A 25,275-nucleotide genomic window follows, 5' to 3' on the forward strand; every position below is an offset into this window, starting at 1 on the left:
TACACCTGTTTTTTTTTCCCTTAAACATTCATTCACACTGGAAAACATTTTAATGGCAAATATTTGGCTATGAATCTTTCTAAGAACTTAGAAGTCCCTGTAGTTATTTCTGAAACACTGGAATTCTTTTATGGAGAAATCTTCCAGTGAAGGAAAGGGGGAATTAAAAAAAACTTATTTAACTTAGGTTAAGATGCTTGCCAAGGCAAAACCAAGTTGCTGTTTTCCATGTTTTGAGGCTGTGAGAAAACGGTGGCTACATGCTTTACTTTTCAGCTAGGGAACACACACTGCCATTCCTGGGAAGACGGTCAGGGTACAGCTGGGCTACTGCCTATAGAGTGAAGCCTGTCTCTTTCCTTCCAATCCTACTTTTTCCCTTCTTCCCAGATTTCCAGCTGGCTGGATGCATATTTAAGTTATTTGCATGCCTAAGTAAAACATTCCAAATTATATTTTCAAGGCTTTTCAAGAGATGTTGCTTTTAGACAAACTAATAAATGCAAATAATTAGAACTTAAAATGCAGTTCTAATTTTATTTCTAGGTTTGGTTGTTAAAAATCAAAACAAACCAACACAGTCCCAGGGGTTTTCTCGAACTAATCAACAGTTCTTTGGCAATGTTAGAGTAATATGACTGCCGTGCTAATTAAAAGACTTTATAAAAAGTCTAATTAAAGTGTTGAAATAGGAAAATAACTAGAAATATGTTAGAGAAGTTCATCTGAAAGACATTGACAAATGTTATACCTTCTTAAATATTTTCAAAAACTCATTTTAGTACGTGGAAAATATAAATGGGCAAATTTAATTTTTTCTGACAATAAATGAAGTTAGTGGCATTTTTTCCCAGTTACACGAAGACAATTAGCACACGAAAAATTTATAGAAGGAAAGCAGAAAGAAAGTACTGTGCAAAAATGTACTAAAACAATTTTAGTATAAGCTATGAGACCAGATTTTGTATAAGCTATAACAATAGTCAAATGAAGTCTGAGTTTGATGGCGAAAAACAAAAAAAAAACCCCAAAGGATATAAAGAAATAGCACTGTCCACTGAATAAGTTGAACGAGGTGTTTATAGTTGTGTAACCAAACTAAGTAATTATTCTCCTCTTTAACTTTTATGCACCACCTGTCATTCTAAATATTATCAATCACACTAAACTAAAAAAACCCACCACCTTCAATTTGATAATTTTGGGCAGAAAACTGAATACACGGGAACTAGAATCTTGACCAAATTTTGGAGAAAGATTCATTACAGCAAATTAACTAGTTCTGTTAAAAGGCAGCTATAAAAATACACATCATCACAAGCTATACAGAACTTTGAAATCCAGTTAAGAGTGGAGAAAGACTGGGATTTCTTAATGTATCTGGAGAGGGCTATAAACCCAAAGGGCATTTCAGCGTTGTAGCATGTTCAGAGTTTCTAGAGGGTATAGCAGCTCTCTAATACACAGAGAGCACTTCAAAAGGTGGATACGTTTGGGAAACCTCAGAGTAGGTTCTGCCATCACACTTGATCCCGAAGGCGGGCCAGTCTCTGGGACAGCTCATCCTGTTCAGCCGAAGCCACGCTCGTGCCCACGGAGCCGGTCTGCCCCTGCGGCAGCTCCATGTTGAGGTCGAGGCCCGCCTCGTCTGCCATTTCCTGGAGCAGCATATCCACTTGGTTCTGGGGAGTGGTCAGCGTCGTCGTGCTGCTCATCGTGTCTTCCATTTGCTGCGTCTGGACATCCAGCGTCTCAAACTGGTGCTCGAATTTGTCCATCAAGGCAGAAATCTTCTCCAGATTCATGGTCTTCAATGTCGCATCCATCGACTTAACCACACCAGCCATCGACTTGGTCACCTTGCCCATCGTCACCGCCGTCTGGACTCTGGCGGCCACTGCATCGACCCGCGCACTCATTCTCAAGAAATTCACTGCCTGGTTCTTCTGGCGGATGGCATTTTCGGCGTGTATTCTCGCCACTTCCATGTTGCCCTTCTGGATGGCCTTTTTAATTTTGGCCTTTTCAGCCTTTTCTTCCTTGTCGCATTTTTTGGCACTCCTGCCCAGTTCTTTGGCCGCGAACTTTAGGTTGAACAGGTGTTTCTCCATGTTGGACATAGTCGGATGGCTCCTTGGGGTGGGCGGCCAGGGTCCAAACGTGCGCGGAAGGGAAACGAGAGATAGGTCCGCTCCCGGCCGCCGCTCCTTTGTTTTGGTCCCACTTCCTGTTTCTACGGCGCGCGGCGCAGGCGGTGACGTCAGAGCCCGGCGCCGGGGCGGGGCCTGCGGGACACAGGGCGCCGAGGAAGAGCAGGGGCGGGGCCTGCGGACCGGACGGCGCCGGGGCCCGCCCACTGGGGGCGGGGCTCCCTCCGGACTCGGACTGGGCCCCGGCGGCGCTGGAGGCTGCCCGGACGGACTCGGGCGCTCGCTTTCTGCCCTGCGTCCCACTCAGTTTTTAAAGTACTTCACGCATCAGTAAATTCACAAAAATTAGTGTCCACATGCATTTTCGTAGGAATCAATCTGACAGGCTGTCCGCGGGCTGTGGCCGGAGGGCTAAGCCAGCGAGACGCCGCCAGGTCCGCGGACTAAAGCCGTCCGCGCGAGTAACTTCCACTTTCTCGGGGGAACCTGAGGTCGGGGGTAGTTGCTACCTTAACGCACAGAACGAACGACAGCTGTGTCAGCGCCCTGCCTGCCGCTCAGTCTTTGCTGGAGTTCTGTGACATCCTTTTATTGCAATGGGTGAAAATACCTTCGAAACGGCAGCACCAAATTTACACCGTGGCCGGAAGTTCAGCTTACAGTTGAGTTGCCAGCAACCATCCTCTGAAAATCATTCTGTGGCTTGGTAATAAAAAGACCCAACTTTTGCTGACACCATTCTATCTTTTTGATGCTTTATAAATATCAAAAGAACTTCACTCACTTTAAGTTTGACAGGCTCAACCGTCATTTTAAATTATGCAGGCAGAGCACGGTGAGGTACGTGACTCACACCCACTGACACACATCAAAACTGTCACTGTGTATTACACCCTTTAAAAATGCAGGCTTTCAAACAGCAGCAGCGTGTGCTGTCACTTTTTTCTTCAGAAAGATTTCTCCGACACAGCAATAACAAAATATAGGATCCAATCTGCCCTAATGAGCTAGGCTGAAAATGAACCCTGAGAGCTAATTCTGTTTAGACATAGTTTATCCCAGTGTCCCGCCACCTCTCTGGGCTTCCTGTGATAGCCTGCTGCTCAGTCTCGTGCCACAAGCTACTGGGTGCCGGTGCCACATGACCTTCTGAAGACACAGCTCTAAAGCCATCACTCTCTTGCTCCCAACCCTGGGCATGGAGGCTACACTCTCCTGCAGCACTCTGGCTCCCTTCTCTTCAGCTCCCCTCTGCCAATCAAACCAGACTGAAGCTTGGAAGTTGGGCATTATTTGGCCAGTGTGGAGAATGAGGCCAATGCTCCTCCCTCTGTGTACATTGTTCTTTTGCCTGGATTTGCTGTCCCTGCATCTCTGCCTATTGAGACCCTGCCCATCCTTTAGAAGCGCCCCCAGGACTCTCTCGTCTGTGCTGCCACAGCGCAGGGCACACTGCTTGGCATGGGGTCTGTGTGTGCAATTTCTAACATGAACTACTTGGAAGCAGAGAACGTTGTTACTCCTTTCCCCTCCATGCACCTCAGCGGGAGCTCTACACATAGCAGGCACTGACTGCAGCCAATGAGGCTTTGCTGAATTTGACTGTTGAGAGGGTGTTGGGATGTTACCCTAGTTATTAGCAGCTTAGCCAAGATTCCTTCCCCCCCTCACCTCCACCCAAAACAAAAACAGTAGAAGCCTCTTTCCAAATGGAACTTTTCTAGAGATGGAATATATAAAACCAATAAAAGGGAAGAAATCTGTTTGAAGTGGGGGTAGAAGGCCCGAGCCCCTCCCTTCTCTGCTCATCCTCCATCCTACTCTCCCCTTCTTTTGAGTCCTGGCTTTGCGTGTGGTTCCCAAACCAGTTCCTTGTTCATGTTCCATGTCATGCTCCACAGTTTTCTTAATGACAAATTCTAGTTAGGTGAGATGGTTTGGAACATTATCTTGAGAAACTCTGAAAGATGATGGTGATAAAGACAACTAACGTTTATTAATTACTTATGTGCCAGGTATTGTTCTGGGTATTTTACATGAGTTAACTCATTTCCCAGCTTTCCAAACCCTAGGAGTAGATACAATTAATATCTCTAGTTCACAGATAAGGAAATTGAAGTACAGAGAGCTAACTAACTTGCCTGAGACCACATATCTGGTGTTAGAAATCAGATTCCATGGGTATACTGGGACCAGTAATAAAAGAATGGAGAATCCAGTAAGGAAAAGTTAACAAGAATAAAGGAATGACCATCCTTTAGCCTAAAGAAAGAAGTTGATTTAGCAGCTATTCTTCTGAGAAGACTGAGGGGCTACACTGACTACAGGGTTACTATGAGCTTTCTAAACTTTCAAAGAAGTTCACCTGGAGCTATGCTCATTGGATGATGGCAGGTCTCCTCTCTGGGCTGGACAAAGTCTGGAGAGTGGATGGATTAAGTTCCAGGAGGATGCAGAAGAGAAGGCCACCCTCATCCCTGGCAGCTCTTCACACCCCTTCCCTAGCCCTGCCCTCTCTTTCGGTCAGCACCCCCAGCCATTCCTGCGGTGTTCAACAGGATCCACAGCTAACAAGTCTCACTTCCATATTTCCAGAGTCCAGACTCATATACCCAGCTGTCTCCTTGGCACTGGGTAATCTGTGGTGCCAGACCCTTTGGCAACTCCTCAAAGTCACTGAACTCAGTCCTTTCTCCCAAATCTGCTCGTCCCCACTCACTAACAGTACCTCCATCCACCTCATTGTTCAAGTGAGATACTGAGGAATTATTCCTCGACCACCTCTGTATCTAGATCTACACCCAACCTGGCTCTGAGTTTCCATTCTTTATATTCCATTGAGGTTGACAAGCTTCAGGTCTGTTTCAGATTGGTATGCTTTCATTTTTGTGTATCTAGCAAAAGGATGATTATTTTGGGATTATTTTCAAAGGAGACTTTGGTCCTATGACAATTCTGACTGTATCTGAGAACCTTCTGGACCCAATACAGGTGTGAAAAAAGAATATTCAGTTTATAATCACTGAATAGTGATTAGTTGGAAGAGTTGCAACTTCTGCAATAACACTGTGATCTCATAGCACCCATAGCCAAGTATATAATTTTTTCTTAGTGAAAACAAAGAAAATTTTGATTAGAATGCAGATGTTTCTAGAAAGCTGCAATTCAAAACAATTAATTATTATTATTAACTCTGTCATCCAGGCTGGAGTGCAGTGACATGGTCATAGCTCACTGTAACTCTGAACTCATGGACTCAAGTGATCCTTCTGCCTCAGCCTCCTGTGCTGCTGGACTACAGGCAGGCACCACCGCACCTGGCTAATTTTTAAATTTTTTGTACAGAGGGGGTCTTGCTGTGTTGCTTAGGCTGGTATTGAACTCCCACCTTGGTCTCCCAAATTGCTGGGATTATAGGCTTGAGCCACCATGCCTGGCCCAATTAATTATTTTTATCATGAAATGAGGAAGAAAAATATGCTGTAATTTGGTACATTTGGCCTATACGAGTGGTTAAACTTGAGATATTTCAGCAGGACCTGTGGGGTTTGATTTTATTGGAAAAAAATCATTTACTAAATCTAAAGACACTCAAAAAAGGAGATAAAAGATATGAAAAAGAACTTTATTATGTGTGTTAGAATATTCCTGGATTCTCATAGGTATGTTTCTAGTGGTTTTGAAATGTTATACCTCAAATTCTCTTTCAGAGCTCTTCACTTATCACAGTTTTTATTTATGCACGTATTTGTGTTTATTTGCTCAGTAGCAGTCTTTCTTATTACATCTGGCACGGTGACATTGTAGTTCACTACCTGTACCTGGTACTATTCAGCCTCTGGAACACGACAGATGCTCAGTAAATTTTTGTTGAACGTATGAATGTGTGAATACAGCTGAAGGAAGTGGCACTGGATTTGTATTCACTTGGTGACCATTTTAAGGAATACATATGTATCTATATATTATATATAATATTAATATATTGCATATATTATTGTGTACATTATACACACATATGTATATAATTTTTTCTCTATATCACCTTTTTATTTAGGAACAATGCTATAATTAAAAACTCTGAGACTCCTTAAACTTTGGAATATTGCAAAGTCACTGTCCGTCAAATTATGTTAAACATGATGTTAAGGTTTACAAGTGAAAACAAGGAAGATTTAGAATAAAATAGAAAAGTAGTGCATAAACAGCATTCTTCATTGGTACAGGTAGTGCTCTGTGTGCAGTTTAAATGCATGGTTTGCTATTCCTCACGGTGATGCTGGTGAGCTGACGTGGTTATGAGAAATCTAAGTTCCATGTGTCCTGATAGTTTAATTTGGCATCTGCTATTGTACCAACGGAAGAGTTCTCCTTCTTACAATTTGATGACAGGCTGAAAATGAAATCTATATACTCAAGTCCCTCTAAAGACAGTACAGAATTTCTTTTGGCACTGAGTAAAGCAGTGGCCACCTTGTCCTGGGAGTTCATAGAAGGTGGGTTTCAGATTCATTAGGAAAAAAAAAAAATCAATGGTAGTGATTTTCTTTTCTTTTCCTTTCTTTTTTTTTGAGACAGAGTTTCGCTCTGTCACACAGGCTAGAGTGCAATGGTGTTATCATAGCTCACTGCAACCTTTTAAAAAATTCCTGGAGCAATCGGTATAGATTCATTGTAAAATTTACAAGAGAAAAAAAAAATGTTTTATTTAAATAGATTTTCCCCAGCAACTCATAATGGGTGTTTGCAAATCTCACAGGGACCATGTAGAGTGGACACAGGGAAACAGAGAAGGCGGCCTGTGCCCATCTCTATATGATTCCTGTGTTAGAGAATCGGGGTTCCTACCCCAAAGAGAGACAAAAATGTAGGTACAAACTGAAGAGATATGGCAGGAAACCAAAGACCTGCAATATCGTGAGGTTGGTGAAGCGCATGATACATTCCTTCTCTTCCTGATCTCTGTTCCCAGTCCTTACTAGCAATCTTTGTTACGCTGTTTTTTCTTTTTAAGAAACGCTTATTCCCCTACATAGAACATGTGGCGATATATAATAGCTGTCTGGCTGTCGAATGGGAAACACACAGCTTATACTGCCAGTAAGGCTCTGGGTGGAAAGCGATTTGGTGACTACACACCTGAAGCTGAAGGACAGGATCGCGTGCCGGCCTAACGTGGTACCGCTGGAAGCCGATCATTCTCAGGTAACTTTTATTTTTTTAACTGAACATTAAACTCACAACCCTTAAGTTTAAAATAGTTAATGTGCAAACTGGCCAGTCGGTTTTGTTGCATATTAAAACCTTCTCTTGTCCTCCTCCCAGAGCACCTTCTGTTCATGATGGAAACCGATGGTGAGAAGCTGGGAGCTCTTCCCAGGCCTAGTGAGGACTGCGTGCTGGTAGATGGTGTTGGGGGAAATAGCATTTGTCTTCTTCACTGTTGCTCCTGGGAACGCGTGTGTGCAGCTGACTCACGCGGACCCCAGTCGATGCTGTATTTGACCTCCTGGAGACCCGGCTTCTACTCACCATCGCATCTCAGGCGGACTCCGCTTAAGGCAGGCGAGTGACTTACAACAGCAGCCACGGTCACAGGATGGGGAGTGCTGGTTCCAGCAACCACATATTCTGAACACTATTAAAAATCCATTCAATTCTAGTCTAACCCACACTGTATGTAAAGGAAGGGGTCACTGGCCATCGGTGCTCATGGAAGGCTAATCTTGGCCATTTCTTTGGGTCAAGGAAGAGCTGCAATTAAGCTTTTGGGCTAGAACGTAAAGATTTTGTTAGTTTAAGCTAGTATCTTTAGTTAGGAAGAAAATAGTCTTAAAAATCAAATATAACTTAGTGAGTCCTACTAGCAATAACCTATTTTTAGCACCTCTTCAGAATGCAAAACATCCTGTAACAAAGCAGAATGTTTCTTACCCCTTCTGTACTTCCACAGTGGGCCCTTACGGCACTCGGTTTCTTCCGAACCAGCCAACACTTGTGTTCTACACCAGGCCAAAGGCAGACATTTTTAAAAGAATTGCTAAATTTCACGATTTTGAACTAAGTCATTAGATACGAGCTTTCTGAACTAAAATACACTGGATATGCTTTCTTCTGTTTCTTTGATGGGGTCAGGCTAGCATGTTCTGGTCCATGCCTGTAGTCCACACATATTTACTGAGTTCCAGGCTGGAGGATGAACAGTGTGGGCATAAGTAAGTAATCCGCGAACCTGATGCATGCATAGGATTCCACAGAGCAGGGATTTTTATTTCCCCCAAGTGTCTCCTCACAGAAGGGTCTGCACAGTCGAGGCACAGAGATGCTGAACCCTCCCCACACAGCGGGTGAGCGCGGCATTCTAGCAGATAGTCCTCTCCCGGGAGCCATAAGACTGTCTTTAAATAACCGCAATTAACCATGTCCTAAATATAATAAATTGTAGCCAAGACTAACATCTGGAAAATAATACTTAATAGTAAATCTTAGTATATTTGCAGAAGAAAGTGTATTTTTAGAGAAGTTTATAGGTTAAAAGAGATTTCAAAGCTAACTGAATTTCAACTTACACTGAGGTGTGAAACTTTGCAAATTCCTCAATGTCACTTACATGAACTAAAATAAGCAAAAAAGGACAAAGTGTACTGGATGTGGTTCTGGCTGACTGGAAGCATCCTGGTGTTTCCTCTCCTCTGCAGCAGCCTGCGACTGGGATCTGTCACAGCATCATCTCCCAGCGGGCCCCCGGGCCTCCCCCAGATCCCTGCAAGGAAGATGCTAACTAGGAGGAGAGGTGCCCAAGGGCAGAGAGAGGAGCCCTGAGGACCTCAGATAAAGAACGCGTCTGAGAGGGGTGCCCCGAGACTGAGGAGACAGATTTGCTCAGATCACAGTGTTTCAAAGGAAGAACTGGCATGAGAAACTGACCCTCAATCTGTGTTCACCTCATGCTGAGTTTCTCATTTTAAAAGAGATCCAAGATATCATTAAACATGTTAAATTGAGGTTAATAAAAAACTTCCTTTTTTGGCAAAAGGATCTGTTAAGTCTTGTCTATGTCAGAAGATATATTTAGTCACTGTACGTATCTTAGGAGGAAGTCACGGCAAAGCAGCTTGTTTCTTAGCAATCACTGCCTGCCTCGGGTAGCTGGATAAGGAATCTTTCCTTCTTCACAGAAACAATGCATAATGCTACATTTTTATTCATATCAAATACAATGAGAAACAAGGTATCCCATGTTCCCTGCTTTTGAATGGAATCTCCCTTTTGTTTTTCCCCCTTGGTATTAAATAGAAAGGCCCTGAAATTAGGCAGACTTAGAATATCAGCTGTTTCCAAACTAATTTTACTGAAGTGTCCAAGTTAAACGCTAACAAGCTAGCTGCATCAGGGGGGTTTCAATCTAAAGTGCAAAATTCAGTGGCCTTTTTTATATATTCAAAGTGGTGCAGCCATCTTCACAATCACTTTATTTTATTTTATTTATTTATTTTTTTGAGACAGAGTCTCACTCTGTTGCCCAGGCTAGAGTGCCATGGTGTCAGCCTAGCTCACAGCAACCTCAAACTCCTGGGCTCAAGCGATCCTCCTGCCTCAGCCTCCCGAGTAGCTGGGACTACAGGCGGGAGCCTCCATGCCCAGCTAATAAATATACATATATATATATATTTTAGCTGTCCATATAATTTCTTTCTATTTTTAGTAGAGACAGGGTCTCACTCTTGCTCAGGCTGGTCTCGAACTCCCGAGCTCAAACGATCCGTCTGCCTCGGCCTCCCAGAGTGCTAGGATTACAGGCGTGAGCCACCGAGCCCGGCCCACAATCACCTTAGAACACTTTCATCACTCCAAAAAGAAATCCTGTACCCATTAAAGTTACTCCTTCATCCCCGATCCCCTATCCCCGTCAACTCTATGGAACCCTAATCTACTCTCTCTCTATGGATACACCTATTCTGGACATTTCGTATGAGTGGAATCATACAATATGTGGTCCTTTGACTTGCTTCTTTGACTTAGCATAATGTTTTCAAGGTTCATCTCTGTTGTAGCATGTAAAGTGCTTCATTTCTTTTTATATCTAAATAATATTTCATTATGTGGACAATATTTCATTATGTGGATGTATGACATTTTGTTTATCCATACATCAGTTGATGGGCAATTGGGTTGTTCCCATTTTTGGTTATGATGAATAATGCTGTTATGAACATTTTTGTCTAAACTTTTTTGTGTGGATGTATATTTTTAATTCCTTTGGGTATATACCTAGGAGTGACATTCCTGGGTCATACAATAACTCTATGTTTAACTTTCTGTGGAACTGCGGGACTGTTTTCCAAAGTGGCTGCACCATTTTATATTCCCACCAGCAGTACATGAGAGTGCCAATTTCTCCACATCCCACCAACACTTGTTTTTATCAGACTTTTTGAGTATAGCGATACTAGTGAGATGAAGTAGAATGTCACTGTGGTTTCCTCTGCATTTTCCTAATGGCTAAAGATGTTGAGCATCTTTTCATGAGCTTATTGGCCATTTACATATCTTATTGGGGAAACGTCTATTTGGATCCTTTGCTGATTTAAAAATTAGTTTATCTTTTTATTATTGAGTTGTAAGAGTTCTTTATGTATTCTGAATACAAGTTCTTTATGAGATATATGAGTTACAAATATTTTGTGCCTTCTTTGAACTATCTTTTCACTTTCTTGAACCATGAGGACCTCTATAAAAAAAAAACAAAAACAGCTATCCTGGCTTTCCTTGAAAACTAGGTTCAATATACGAATTGGATGGAAATTGAATCTTTTTTTTTTTTGAGACAGAGTCTCACTCTGTTGCCCAGGCTAGAGTGAGTGCCGTGGCGTCAGCCTAGCTCACAGCAACCTCAAACTCCTGAGCTCAAGCAATCCTACTGCCTCAGCCTCCCGAGTAGCTGGGACTACAGGCATGCACCACCATGCCCGGCTAATTTTTTCTATGTATATTTTTAGCTGTCCATATAATTTCTTTCTATTTTTAGTAGAGACGGGATCTCGCTCTTGCTCAGGCTGGTCTCGAACTCCTGAGCTCAAACGATCCGCCCACCTCGGCCTCCCAGAGTGCTAGGATTACAGGCGTGAGCCACCACGCCCGGCCTGGAAATTGAATCTTGATGAAAGTCACTTCAGAATCTGAGAAAGCGGGTGCCCCTGCGACAATTCATATCTTCAGGTGCATAAGCCTCATTCATCTTTGTCCTTTATCACAGCACCTGGCAGTGCCTGCACGCACCTGACGCTCACAGAACGCTTGCTGAACTTTTAGCCTAAAATGGTCTTTCATAATCTTTTAGGTTTAAAATTTGAAATCCTGGATAAATCAAGTAATAGTCTGGTATCGTGCGGTCTTGTGTAATCTTATGTGCCTTTATTTCCGCCTCTGCAAAATGGCGACAATGGACTCACGGAGTGAGGTGAAGATTGCTGTGTTAGCTCAGATCACGGGCATGGAGCAGCGCCCCCACATGGCGAGCTTCAACGGTCTTGTAGCTACACTTTGAAGCTAAGAAATACAGGACACACCTCTTATGTAATTCTGTAACTGTACACTTTAATAGTTAGTAGAACAGCACTTACATGGTTTTTCCTGTGAGTTCCCTGGGTTCCTTGGAAATGTTTCAAAGAATTCAGCTAACACTTAAAAGAACTGTAATAAAACTCACCAACTCAAATGTCTTATGTGCCACACTGTAATTTGTGAGGTTCTACCAATTTATTAACCTGTGCTACTATGTACTTTGTTTTTCTGTAGCCTTCGGATCACATTTATACATGTGTATTTTTCTTTCTTCATCTTACATTTTATTATGCAGCATTTCAACATAAAACAAATTTGAAATAATTTTATAGTGAATACTTGAATACCCACTACTTAGATTCTGGCATTACTACTTTACTGTACTTTTAAAAATCACAGATCTAGTCACCTATCCATCCATCAATCCATCTTATTTTTGATGCATTTCAAAGAAAGTGAAAACAGAAGTATGCGTCCTCCTAAATACTTCAGCCTGTAGATCATTTTCTAGGAATCAGTATTTCTTTTCATTTTTTCATTCAATGTAAAATTTATGGCCATTGAAATGTAAGTCTTATGTGTACATAAGCTGAATTTTGACAAAAGTATCTACCTGTATAACTCAAACTCTTATCAATAGATTATGTACATTATTTTCAGCTTCTTGCAAATGTATTATTGTTTAGAAGGAAGGTGCTGGCCATTTCCTTAGACGATGCAGCCCCGGTTGAGTGAGTCCCTAAGAGGCTCTTCCTGCTTCACCTAAGGCCAGTGGAGCTGGGACTCACCTGTGGGGCCCAAGCTCTCCTCGCAGAGCAACTGTCATGTCCTCACAGGGAAAAACTAACCCCTTACAATGCTATAAATATCACGTTTATCAGACTTTGCCTTTATGTTAAGGAACATCAAGAGTTGTTAGAGACTGTTAGGAGTTCAACTTATAAAAACATTTTTTACAATTCTCCTTTTCACTTTTCTGCATAATTTAACTTAAAATGTTTCTTGTGATTACAAGGCAAACTTAAAAAAAGACACCATTTTTGCTACCATTTGCAGCTACTCATCTAAACGCGCCAGGACATTTCCACACTCCCCTTCTCCCGCAGGAGTAAGCGGGATGCTGAGCTAGTGGAAGACTCGGCTGTCACCTACGGCCACTGAATTTCAACTTCGTTTTTTATCAAAATAGCCATAGAGATATCCTGGTTTACTTACGGTAAGTAGATGTTATAAGTATAAATATCTACAATAAATTTTCTTCTAATAAATACCACTTTGGTTTGATACACTTATTTTAATAAAATAGCACTTTGGTTTGATGTTTACTATAAATTGTATTTGATTCTGCTGCCACGAATTTTGAGAACTGCTCCTGGTTTTTAAACTGCCCCCTGTGGAGCCTGGAGTCCCCTGGAGCCCGCCGAGGGCCGCGAAGGAGCTCAGATGGGGACGGGCTCTCCACTGCCCCTTGGGCCTGAGTGGCATTCGCCGCTGCATCACTGGCCTTCCACACCCAGTTCTCAATGGCAAAGGGTTCCATTTCTAAGAGATATTGAAAAATACAGCTCTAAGGCATCAAAAACGTTTTATTATGTTTGAAGGTCCCGATTTGCGCAGCCTTCAACGTGAACCTAGCAGTGCACACGGTGCGTGGCAAACACCATCGGTCTCACGGGTGTGCTGGAGAGGCCAGCGCCTGGCCCCAGCCCGTCCGGGTGTCTTTTCTTTTATGCAAGTCTGAGGATTAAATCAGACAATGAATGGGAAGCCACTGGAATTCTCCACTCAAGGGAGTAGTTTTTCTGAGATATTTTAAAATTTTTTTACAAAGAAATTTGTGGTTAAGTCTGCTCAAAAAATTTCTTCTGGGTGTTTCAGGACAGGGGGTTCCAAAGGAAGACAAAAGAAGTGGGTGATGGGGGGGGAGCGATGAGGAGATATCTGGTACCTGCTCAGTCCCTGCTGCTACATTTATTCTTCACAGCTAAAAAAAAAAAAAATTATTGTATTGCCCATAAACAGGAATTTCTAATTTTACAGATCTAGAAAATACACCTGAAAATAAATCTGGCTAGACATAAAGGTCAAAATGAGAGTCGAGAAGAACATGTATGGGCATCTAGGTGGTTGTTATATACTTAATGAATTCAACAGTATATGATAATAGGCATATTTTAAATTATATTTTTTTATTTTAAAATGACCTGCAAAAATATCAACTTTGAAGCTGAAACTTCGTTTGTGCTAATAATTTCCAGATTGTCCTGAAAGCTGGGTATCCCAGGACTGGGATCCAGGGCAGTGCCCGAGGGCAACTGCGCTCCTAGGTCTGGGACTGTAGCAGAAAGTCACTTGACCTTTTTCACTGTTCTTTTCTCTTTTTCTAGGATATTCTCTCTCTTTGAGAAAACCAGTTATTCAAATGGATGTACTAAAGGAGCTTATCACGTATGGGTACAACGCATTAAGAACCTACACTCTCTGAGCTGGAGTTTTAAGTTACACTAAGCAAAGTCTGATTTTATAAAGCTATTCTAAAGATCCAATTCTCTCTGATTTTCTTTCTCCCAAAATAGCTGTCTCCATGGTTACATAATTACTTATTATTACGACTTAGAGGAAATGCATTTTGGGGGATAATTCAGTAGAGATTGTTTTTTAATTTTCACAGTAGGAACTGGGAAATTCTGTATGAAATATAATCTCTGATAATTTTCACAGCTTGTTTGATGCTTCAAAGACACTCATTTTTACTGAAAGTATATTATTGAAAGCCCAGGGATAATGATTATTCCCACACTCCCTGGGGCTGGACACTGCAGTCCGGCTGGCCCTGCCTTGACACAGCTCCTGCTCCGGCCCGTGACTGGCCAGTGCGCCAGTGGGAAGGCACAGGGCTAGACACCAGGTGGCCCGGCCTCAGTAAAGCCCCTTTCCCCTGCTCCCTCTGGAATCTGGCTACAGATTAGGAGATGGACCAGGGAAGAGTGGAGTAGACGGGGAAAGTGACGTTGAAACGTCCAGAGGCAGGGACAGAAGAGCCATTCCCCAGAGTGCCTCTGACTCAACACTGGCTCCCGGGTATCCTCAGAATAAACCCCACTTTTCTCCAAGTAGCCTTACCAAGTCTCCATTCCTTACATGCCAAATGGCATAACATAGGTCTTCATAGCCTCTAAAAATTTATTTTAGAAAACATCCAGTAACTTTAGTCGGACCCCTTTCTCCACACCACCAACCCCTCACATAAGCATGCAAGGAAAGAGGTAAGGATCAGTACCTGTGTCCACGACAACCACCCACCGACAAGAGATAAAATAGTCTAATACACCCATTTCTGACCTTCACATAACACTGCACAACTCATAAAAAACTTCCACACATATTATCTAATTCCTACAACAGAAACTGAGGCTAAAAGAAGTTAAGTCTTTGCAGAAAGAACAGTAAGACTCCACAGATTTAGAAAACTCATAGCCTTTAAAGTTTGTATACCATATTGCTTTACGATTTTGGAAGTCCCCAGCACACACAATTTGCAGGCTTTGAGCGTGTGGTGCAGGGCATGCATTTTTGGTGGGTGGAGTATGAAGAAGCAGGCCTCATAAACACACATTCAGACCCCAACCTGTTGCTGAGAAGAGGACCCCTGACTCAGTGAAGAGGCTTGAAAGCCGAGGTAGCGTTTCTGCCTTCACGCAGGTCCTCGCCTAGACCGCGCCGTGCCAGTCATGGCCGGGCGCTCCCACTGCCTTTCTTGCCCTGGATTCTCCCATCCCCGTCATCTTTCTTTTTAAAATAGAGACATAATTCACATGACATATAATTTCACGTAGCACAAAACTCCCCCTTTTGAAGTGTACAATGCAGTGTACAGAATATTCACAAGGTTGGGCAACAACCATCACCACTCTCCAATTGCAGAACGTACCCATTATCCTAAAGAGAAACTCTCTACCCATTAGTAGTCACTCTCAATTTCCCCCTCTCCCAAGCCCTTGGCAACCACTAATCTACTTCTGTCTCCATGGAGTTACCTATTCTGGACATTTCATATAAATGGAATCATGTGGCATGTGGCCTTTTGTGTCTGGCTTCTTTAATGTAGCACGTTTTCAAGGTTCATCCACGTTGGAGCATGTGTTAGTGCTTCATTCATTTTCATGGATGAATAGTATTCCACTGTATGGGTGTGTCAGATTTTGTTTATCCGTTTATCACTTGATGGACATGTGGGTTGCTTTCATTGTTTGGCTATTATGAATAATGTTGCTATGAACATTCATCTCCACGTTTGCATGTGAATGTGCGTTTTGAATTCCTCTGGTGTCCACCTAGGCATGGAACACTGTGAGGAGCCGCCAGCCTCTCCCTAGATTCTTAATTGGCAGCTCAGCTTCCTGAGGCCCCCACGGAATCTCAGCATCACTGAGAAGCTCTTCTTCCCCAAATTACTCCCCTGACTTCTGCCACGGAAGAAATAACCTTAAAAGGTCTCGGAAGTACTGGAATTATTCCCTTGGTCATAAGCACTAAAGTTCAGAACGTCATCCTGTGGAGCAAGTAACAGAGTGACCTACAGTCACACCGAGATGTAAGTCAGATCTTTCGCAAGAGCGATTCGGATGGGAGGAAAAGAGAAATGCGTGGGAATACCGAGGATCTGCACGGGAAAGGTGAGCAGGGGCGGCGGTGAAAGGAGACAGGGGTAGCTTCTCCCGCCAGCAGCGCCATGAACAACGGCCCTTGTTCTGCCAGTGCATGCATTTCACAGAGCACGACTGAGCACCACCTTGGCACAGGGACGCTCGCCTGGGAGCCGCGCATTCAAAGATGAGTAAGACACATTCCCTGAGAAACTCAAAACCTAGTGGGCTGAACAAGACGCATGAGGATTGTGGTCCAAGGGCTGCGTTCTGAGGTCACGTCTGATGCTCAAATGTCCTTTCTTTTATGGAATGACGATGACGGGAGATGGAGGCAGCTTATGTTTTTTTCTAACATCTTATTTGGCAACATTAAAAAGTCTGGCAGCCCTATACCGGTCTAAGGAATTTATCAAAATGTTACTTGTTTCTGAAATTCCTCATCCCTCAATCCCAGAAACTGGGTGTAGAGGAAAACCAAGACAGTTATTACTGACCCAGTATCATTCCCAGGTGTGTTAAAATGGATAAAACAAGTGAAGGTGGAGAAGTTCTGACTAGCGTAGAACAGTGAGGTCTCGGGGGCAGCTGCTTTCTGTAATTCTGCCAGTCCCAGGGCTGAGAAAGCTGCAAGAGGCTTTAGTTGAAGGTGTTTTTTTTTTTTTTTTTTTTTTTAGACAGAGTCTCACTCTGTTGCCCAGGCTAGAGTGAGTGCCGTGGCGTCAGCCTAGCTCACAGCAACCTCAAACTCCTGAGCTCAAGCGATCCTCCTGTCTCAGCCTCCCGAGTAGCTGGGACTACAGGCATGCACCACCATGCCCGGCTAATTTTTTCTATATATATTTTTAGCTGTCCATATAATTTCTTTCTATTTTTAGTAGAGATGGGGTCTCGCTCTTGCTCAGGCTGGGCGTTGAAGGTGTTTTATTCCTGGCAAGCCTGGAAGGAGTCTTGGCCTGGGCCCCCACAGCCTCACTCACAAGGCAGCTTTTATCCGAGGCTTTCTGTAATCTGGGATCTGAAAGGATGAACCGGAAGGATTAGCAGGTTCCGGCTGTGGCCTCACCTGTTTCCTGGGAAACCGTGACCGCAGGCACCTGTTCACCTGTCTGGGCCTCAGTTTCTGCATTGGTCACATACTAGCACGAGATCAGTAACACTTATCTGTGCTTACTAAGTGCCACGCACTGTTTTGAGGACTGATACGTCTACTTATTTAATCCTCTAACAACCGTACGAGAATAGATCCTGTTATTTTCCTATTAATCTGCCTGAAGTCTCACACAATGGTGGGGGCAGGGCTGGGATTGGAATTCTGATCTGCCTAGTGGGAGCTCAAACCACTTCTTTTTTCAAGATTTATTATTGCATATTCTATTTTAAATTAAATCATCAATTCTATCACTATGGTGACAGAATAAGTTGTCTGTCTCTTTGTTTTTTAAGACAGAGAAATTCCTAATGTGACATTGAGCAGTACTGTGGTATTTTCCAAAACCAGTTCAAAAAATACTGAAAAAGGACAACAAAACACATATTCTACATCAACTTCGAATGCAAACATGTATGAATTTCAATATTATTATGAGCTGTGGTAGAGATTCCAGTTGCATGCATTTTCCTAGTATATCCTTCCTATGTCTAAAGCACAGTGATTTATTTATTTATTTATTTATTTTTATTTTTTTTTTTTGAGACAGAGTCTCACTCTGTTGCCCAGGCTAGAGTGAGTGCCGTGGCGTCAGCCTAGCTCACAGCAACCTCAAACTCCTGAGCTCAAGCGATCCTCCTGTCTCAGCCTCCCAAGTAGCTGGGACTACAGGCATGCGCCACCATGCCCGGCTAATTTTTTCTGTATATATTTTTAGTTGTCCATATAATTTCTTTCTATTTTTAGTAGAGATGGGGTCTCGCTCTTGCTCAGGCTGGTCTCGAACTCCTGAGCTCAAACGATCCGCCCACCTCAGCTTCCCAGAGTGCTAGGATTACAGGCGTGAGCCACCGAGCCCGGCCAGCACAGTGATTTAACATATAATTCTGTTGTGCTTTTAAAATGATTAATGACTGAAATATTAAAGAGTGAGTGAGAGTAAGAGGGAAAGACAAAAGGCCCTTCAGCATGTACAGCCCTCCTGTGGGGACTCAGACTGCATTTGAGCTCCACCAGGAACCTTTCTACACTCCCACATCCAAACCAAGTTGGATGTGTACGTGTGTGTAATGTATATATTGTGTATATGTGCATATACAGTACATATTGTATATGTGTTGTGTATGTATGTATATAATGTATTTAAATGATGAGAATGCCCACAGGAACAACATATTCACAACTGTAGACTGAAGGGCAGGGCCAATCTAAAACGCAATTTAAGGTAAGTCTTGAAGGAATTGTCAAGCATGGCGGCAAATGAGAATTTTAAATACTTTTCTAGTTGATCAAAAAACTTCATTAGTAAACAGTTTTTTAGTGTATACAATGGGGGATTGTTAAAACTCTCGTGGTCTCTTGAGGGTGTTTGCAGGGCTCCTGCCTTGCTGCTCACCACACCCCTCAGCTCGTGCTGGTGGAGGACGAAGGTGGGACAGCCAGTTCTTGGGAAGGCCAGGAAGCACAGCCCTGTTATGCTCCTCAGCCCTCCTCCTCCTCCGCTCTGGCCCAGAGGCCCCCTGCCCTCTGCTGGAGCACTCCCTCGCTCCACCCCAGATGGGATGTGAGGCTCCCCTCATCTGCAGCCGGAACCTTCCCTCAGTGTGTCCCTGTGTTTCCTGGCCTTTCACACCGTCACCAGCTGATAACCTGCCCCTTTCTCGGGAATCTTCTGAGACAAACTGCCTGCCTGATTATCTCCACCAGGCTGTGCCTTTGGCTCTCAAACCTAACTCCTCTAATTGGAGCTCGGTGTCTTCTCCTGTCCTCCCACAGGAAGCCTCAAGCCCAGGCTCCACCCTGCGCCATCCGGACCCCTTTCCTCAACCTCCCTCATCCAGCCCAGCCCTGGGTCGGCCCCTTTGGCTCCGAGTGCGCACCCACCCGAGGCACCCACGGAGCTCTCTGCCTCCTCGTCTGTTCTCCTCTGACAACTCACTCACAGAGCCATGGCCACTCACTGCATTTGGAGGAAAAGGCAAACTCCTTGCCATGGTCTTCAGCCCTAGGAGGGGCCGGCCCCACCGACACCTCTCACTCCTTTCTGGCCACTCCTCCTCCCCCAGCCACAAGTGCCTCCTCCTCCTGCCCCTCCTGCCCCTCCTGCCCCTCCAAGCTTCTGGAGGCTTCGAGGGGGTGCTCCACAACCACCCCACGGGACCCAAACAGACCCACAGGCCGTGAGCAGGGCTGGGGCCACACAAGCACTCAGTCCTTGAAATCAATATTCACAGCAGCTCCACTGGCTACAGATACTGCTAATTCCCAGATTTTATGCTTATGGGATCTTTTCCACAAATATGAACTTTTAGAGTTTATAGACTTAAAATGTAAAACTGCTGATTGCTTGCTATCCAAAGAGTTATATGAAAGAACTAGTTAAATACAGTTTTTGTTATTAAAATAGCAAACATATCTAGAGCTTCTTGATTATTTAACATTTTTCAGGGGACCATTCTCAGAAACAGAATGTATCTAAAATAGCAAAGAAAGTAGAAAAATAAATGTTTCAGGGAAAAACCATGAGCTAACCCTAGGGCCAGCATCCTTTTTAAAAAAATTCTTTTTGTAACATTTTTATCAAATATTTACTTATTATATTAATTACCACTTATTTTCAGGTTCTAGTATACTTCTAATGTATATAAAATGATCACATTACTTTAAATAAGAATGTAACTGAGGCCGGCCTCAGTGGCTCACGCCTGTAATCCTAGCTCTCTGGGAGGCTGAGGTGGGCGGATAGTTTGAGCTCAGGAGTTCGAGACCAGCCTGAGCAAGAGCGAAATCCCATCTCTACTAAAAATAGAAAGAAATTAGCTGGACAACTAAAAATATATAGAAAAAATTAGCTGGGCATGGTGGCACATGCCTGTAGTCCCAGCTACTTGGGAGGCTGAGGCAGGAGGATCACTTGAGCCCAAGAGTTTGAGGTTGCTGTGAGCTAGGCTGATGCCACAGCACTCACTGTAGCCTGGGCAACAGAGTGAAACTCTGTCTCAAAAAAAAAAAAAAAAAAAGAATGTGACTTGATTGCAAATGTTAATATTATTTTAAAATTGAATTTGGGGGCCTCTGTTCCAAAATTAAAATATAATAATGAATATTTCAGTACATTTTAATTTACAAATATCTCTATAAGTCTATGTAGAAAGAAAAAGAATGAAGAGAACTGAAAACAACAATCAGGACAAAACAAATGAATCTGTTTCTGGTTTTTCCTTGAAACACTAATTGCTATTGGATTTTCAATTTTCCATTTTCTAAACATGTCTCATTTTACAAGTCGATTTCTGTAGCAAAATGTTAATTATTTATTCCGCACATTCAAGGAACTTGAGAAGTACAGGGAGGGCGGCGTAATTGTGAACGCAACGCATTCTCCAAAGAGCCTGCTCCCTGAACAGGAACCAACTTACTACTGTGCACAGTCGATGAGCTGGTACTCGTTGGACCTCTCAAAGCACGCCTTCACGCCTTCATCGTCCCAAAGTTTTTTCACATGATCAAAGAATTCCTAAAGTTTGAAAGAGTGACAAATAAGAAAACACATATGTTATAACCTTTCAAGAAGTTAAAGTAAAAAGAACCTGCAAAAAAATTTTTTTGCAGGTAGCATGCAAATTTTCTCTGTGGAAGTTTCTAATAAAATGCACAGATCTTATATTCAGTTGACGAGAAATGTATGCATGTGTGTTATTACTCAAGTCAAATTGTAAGACATTGTTATCATTCCAGAAAAATCCCTCAAAATAAAATATCATAAGTCAAAAGTTAATAACATACATTAACTATAAATACAACTAACAGCACAATTTTGAAGTTTTTAGTACTCAGTAACTTAACTAGTTGAACTGCCATCTCAGCAATAAAAAAACATGCATATTATAATGACAAGGTCGGTTTTAGCTGTTATCTTTTAAATTTTCTATGTGGGCTATGATTAGGAATGGATGTGGTTGGGTAGATGGATTACACTTGGCCCAGATGCATTAGGTACATAGAAAAAGGACCTTCAAAATCACTCTTCAGGGATAAGAATTTATTGGTTTTGTTTTGCATTTAAAAAAACTAGGAGTTCAGTGTTAACTGTGATTTTTAGTTCACTCAAGAGCCATGAGGTCACTGTGCTCAGTTACACACGTGATGGCAAGCACGATCTCCTGAAACAACATTCCTTATCTTAAGGCAAAAGGTGGATTCATGAATTGAATAATATTGGCAAAATCATCCAAAATGAATTAACAGAGCTATGGAAGCAACTGACTACATTAGTCGCTAAACACCCTTCCCACATCAGCCATCTGCCCCTCCCTGGGACCTCAGGAGTCACCTACGTCTGCCTTTGATCTGCATGGCAGGTCCTGAGGCCCCATGGCCTGTCCCAGCCTTCACGCTCATCACAGCTGCCACATCTCTTAAGAATCAACAGAGGTATTTTGGAGGAAAAAAATTAAAGGACTGGTACTTTATCTTAGAGATTCACAATTCTATACAAGGGTGGTTGTATTGTGAGGCCTGATGCTTATACAATTCTGGGGGGCCCTCCTTGGAAAAAACCCAAAACGATAAACACAAAATTAGGGACAAAACCTTGAAAGGAGCCGGGGCGCAGTGGCTTATGCCTGTAGTCCTAGCGCTCTGGGAGGCCGAGGTGGGAGAACTGCTTGAGCTCAGGAGTTTGAGGCCAGCCTGAGCAAGAGCCAGAGCCTGTCTCTTCTAAAAATAGAAAAAATTAGCTGGGCATGGTGGGGTGCACCTATAGTCCCAGCTACTCGGGAGGCTGAGGCAGGAGGATCGCTTGGGTTCAGGAGTTGGAGGTTTCTCGGAGCTGTCATGACGACATTGCACTCTAGCCTGGGCAACAGAGCGAGACTCTGTCTCAAAAAACAAAGAAAGAAAGAAACAAACAACAAACAACACCAAACAAAACCTTGGAAGGGGGAGAGGAAGTGAGGCACCTTGAGCTTAGGTCTTATTAACCTCTAGCAAATCCAATTCTGATTTTATACTATCAGGAACAATCTTGTAAGTTATGGCATAGTATCTATATCTGTCTGTCTTGTCTGTCACCATTATCAACAAATCCGTATTTCACAGTTGACAAAAACCAGACAAATCTTCCCCTGAAAGAGAGCAGCTGAATCTCTCAGTTTTTAATGTTTCTCTCTAGTTTTATGTTTCTTTCTGGAATCTTCCTTTGATGCTCCTATCACTCCAGTAAAGGAACTGTAAGCTCCCTTAAAGAATGTCCTTCTAAGAGCCATGCAAACACGGACGTTTGAAGATAAACACTCCACTGTGCCCTTATCAAAACGGTCTTGGAAGAGCGCAATACTCGGCCTTGTGTCGCCAGCTCTGGGGATCTCATTTCTCTCCACGTGATGGGCTCATGATATATAAAAACAAATTTCACTGGACTGACTTCCACCTAGGAACCACATCCACCACGTCATCAAAGTTCACACAAGAAGTATCCACTGCAATAGTTTCCCAAACAGCGATTTTTAAAAATGACTATGCCTAGAGTAACCAATCTTAACCCGCTCAATAAAAGAAAGCAAGGTTGAACCCCTTGATGGTTTCCACGAGTTAGGGGCGGCCGCGAGGAGGCGGGAGGAGGGAAAGCGGCGCCATACGCCGTACGCCGTACGTGGGGCCCGAAGCCTCAGGAGGAGCCCGGATGTGCGCGCCCCGCCCCCAGCTCGCGGGTCCCCCGTGTGCAGCGGGTCCCCGGTGTGCCGCGTGTCCTGCGCTCCCACAGCCCCGGAAGCGCGTCCACACAGCGCTGCCCCCAGAGCCAGAGATCGGTGCGGCGAGAAACCCGATCTTGAGCAGAAGTGCAGACCGGGGCTGTGGAAAGCCTGGCCCACCCCTGCCGCGCCCCCGGGAGGCACGCGGCGGAGAAACTGAGGCTGCAGTGGGAAGTCCTTGCTTTTCGACTCACTTAACACCCTACACGCAGGCCTGTGCCTCGCCATGGGGCGCCAGTGGAGAGGGCGGTGTGGACAGGCAGGAAGTTCAGGGTCACAAGCATCTGCCGGGCTCCCTCCTGCCTCCCCCCCTCCGGTTCACACCCCCTGCCCAGCCAGGCCCAGCCTCCCCACCCTCAGGCCTCGGCTCCTGCCTTCAAGCTCCGCTGCTGCTCTTTGCTCATTTCGGGCCGCAGAACCCTCTCCTAACTCATTTTGTGCTCCTCTAAGGTATGTCAGAGTGAGGACCTCAACAACACAGTAATCCCTACCGTTTGGTTCTTATGTCGTTCTTATTTCGATGCGGGTACTGGGTACAGTGCTTTAACACATACCCTCTCATTTATGTCTCACAAAGCTGGAAGAGGGGGCTGCTAACTTCCGTCCTCACGGAAGTTAAGTAACTCCCCCAAGGGCACACAGCTGGTAATGGCAGCGCACCTTATTCCACATCTGTGTATTTACCACTGTGCACACCACCACGCTTTACTATCTATATTAAACCATTTTCTGTTCTCTAGTTTTCTGCTGGATTTCTTTAAAACCACTATTAATGTAATTTATTTTACTAAATCCACGCTTAACAGTTGGAACAAAGTACAGGGCATTAGTACAAGGGACCTTGTTAAAGCAACACAACAGACATCCTGAGGATTCCCCAGGTCAGGAGAGCTGAGCAACTTGCCCTGCTCTTCCACAGTTCAAAAAGGCACGCCAAAGATTCTAAGTGGGAGTTCAGCGCATAGGATGAGCCTTAATCCTCCCTGATGGTGGAGGAGCCACTGGGTGGGGTGGGAGGAGCCACTGGGTGGGGCGGGAGGAGACTCTAGGTCTCAGATGAAGCCTCTGAGATAGAATCTTGGATCCAGAATCAAGATACACAGTTTCTGGGGTATATGTTGATAGCAATAGTAAAATAGCAATTGTGGGCATTGGACAACATTAAAGGAACACAAAAGCAACAAGAAATCTCCCTTCACTAGAGTTTCCTCATTCCACACTGGTAAACAAAGGTGTTGGACAAGAATATAGCTACGTCCCCATGATTCCACATGTTTACTTTTTAAGGAGTTCTAAAAAATTCATGGAAAATTCCAGGGCTGCTGCTGCCGTTGTCACTTCAGTGTTTTACTAGGGAACATTTCAAACTTATACAAGTGGAGAGACTGAACCCCACGGGCCCACTGCGCGGCTTCCACATCTGTCAACACACGGCCAATTTCTCTGTATCTGTATCTCACCCCTTTTGCCCTGCCTTTATTATTTTTGAGCAAATCTCTGATGTCATATCATTTTATTTCAACATTCTTTCTAAAAGACAGAGACTTTTAAAACACAGCCATAATACTATTACCTCAATTAAAATAGAAAAAAGATTCTGTATTCCTTGAATACTCAGTTGAAGAGTGCAGCTTCTCTAGCTGTAATTAAACATTTGTCCAGAGCCAGGCTAGGATTTTGATGGGGATCAAAATATGTCTCCCCCAAATATGCCACATTGGCATATTGCTTATTTTGAGCTGAAGGCAATTTATTAGGTCATTAAATATGAAATGTCTGATTCTGAATCAAAAGTGTAGTTTATTATGTCTCAAGAAGCAGTACAATTAAAGTACGCGCCTAAACTGTCGACACAATTTTGCCATCTTAACGGTAGCTTGTTTATGCCAGAAGCAAAGAACTCTGGAAATGAGTGTCGATGAAACAGTAAAAGGCGTTTTCACAGCTTGTTGATAATTGAATATTCTTCCTTGCAAGAAGTGGTCCAATGCCTGGAAGAAGTGGTGGTCAGA

General features: G+C 43.5%; 2 protein-coding genes across 3 annotated transcripts in view; both read right to left on the bottom strand.

Annotated features, from left to right (window-relative positions):
* The window catches only part of GNAL (G protein subunit alpha L), a 148,546-nt gene that overhangs the window by 21,858 nt on the left and 101,413 nt on the right, over positions 1–25,275 (bottom strand). For both annotated transcript variants that reach the window (XM_069468570.1, XM_069468571.1), the window contains exon 5: positions 20,930–21,027. In XM_069468570.1, the coding sequence (XP_069324671.1) occupies positions 20,930–21,027 (98 nt within the window). The remainder of the gene's footprint in view (positions 1–20,929; positions 21,028–25,275) is intronic.
* On the bottom strand, positions 793–2,214 carry CHMP1B (charged multivesicular body protein 1B). Its single transcript, XM_069468307.1, has one exon. The coding sequence runs from the start codon at positions 2,118–2,120 to the stop codon at positions 1,521–1,523; it is 600 nt and encodes a 199-aa protein (XP_069324408.1). The 5' UTR covers positions 2,121–2,214; the 3' UTR covers positions 793–1,520.

Source organism: Eulemur rufifrons, chromosome 5, assembly GCF_041146395.1.
Source record: "Eulemur rufifrons isolate Redbay chromosome 5, OSU_ERuf_1, whole genome shotgun sequence".
NCBI classification, from domain to species: Eukaryota; Metazoa; Chordata; class Mammalia; order Primates; family Lemuridae; genus Eulemur; species Eulemur rufifrons.

Coding starts and splice junctions, on each gene's coding strand:
- CHMP1B (XM_069468307.1), bottom strand. CDS start 2,120: ATGTCCAACATGGAGAAACACCTGTTCAACCTAAAGTTCGCGGCCAAA.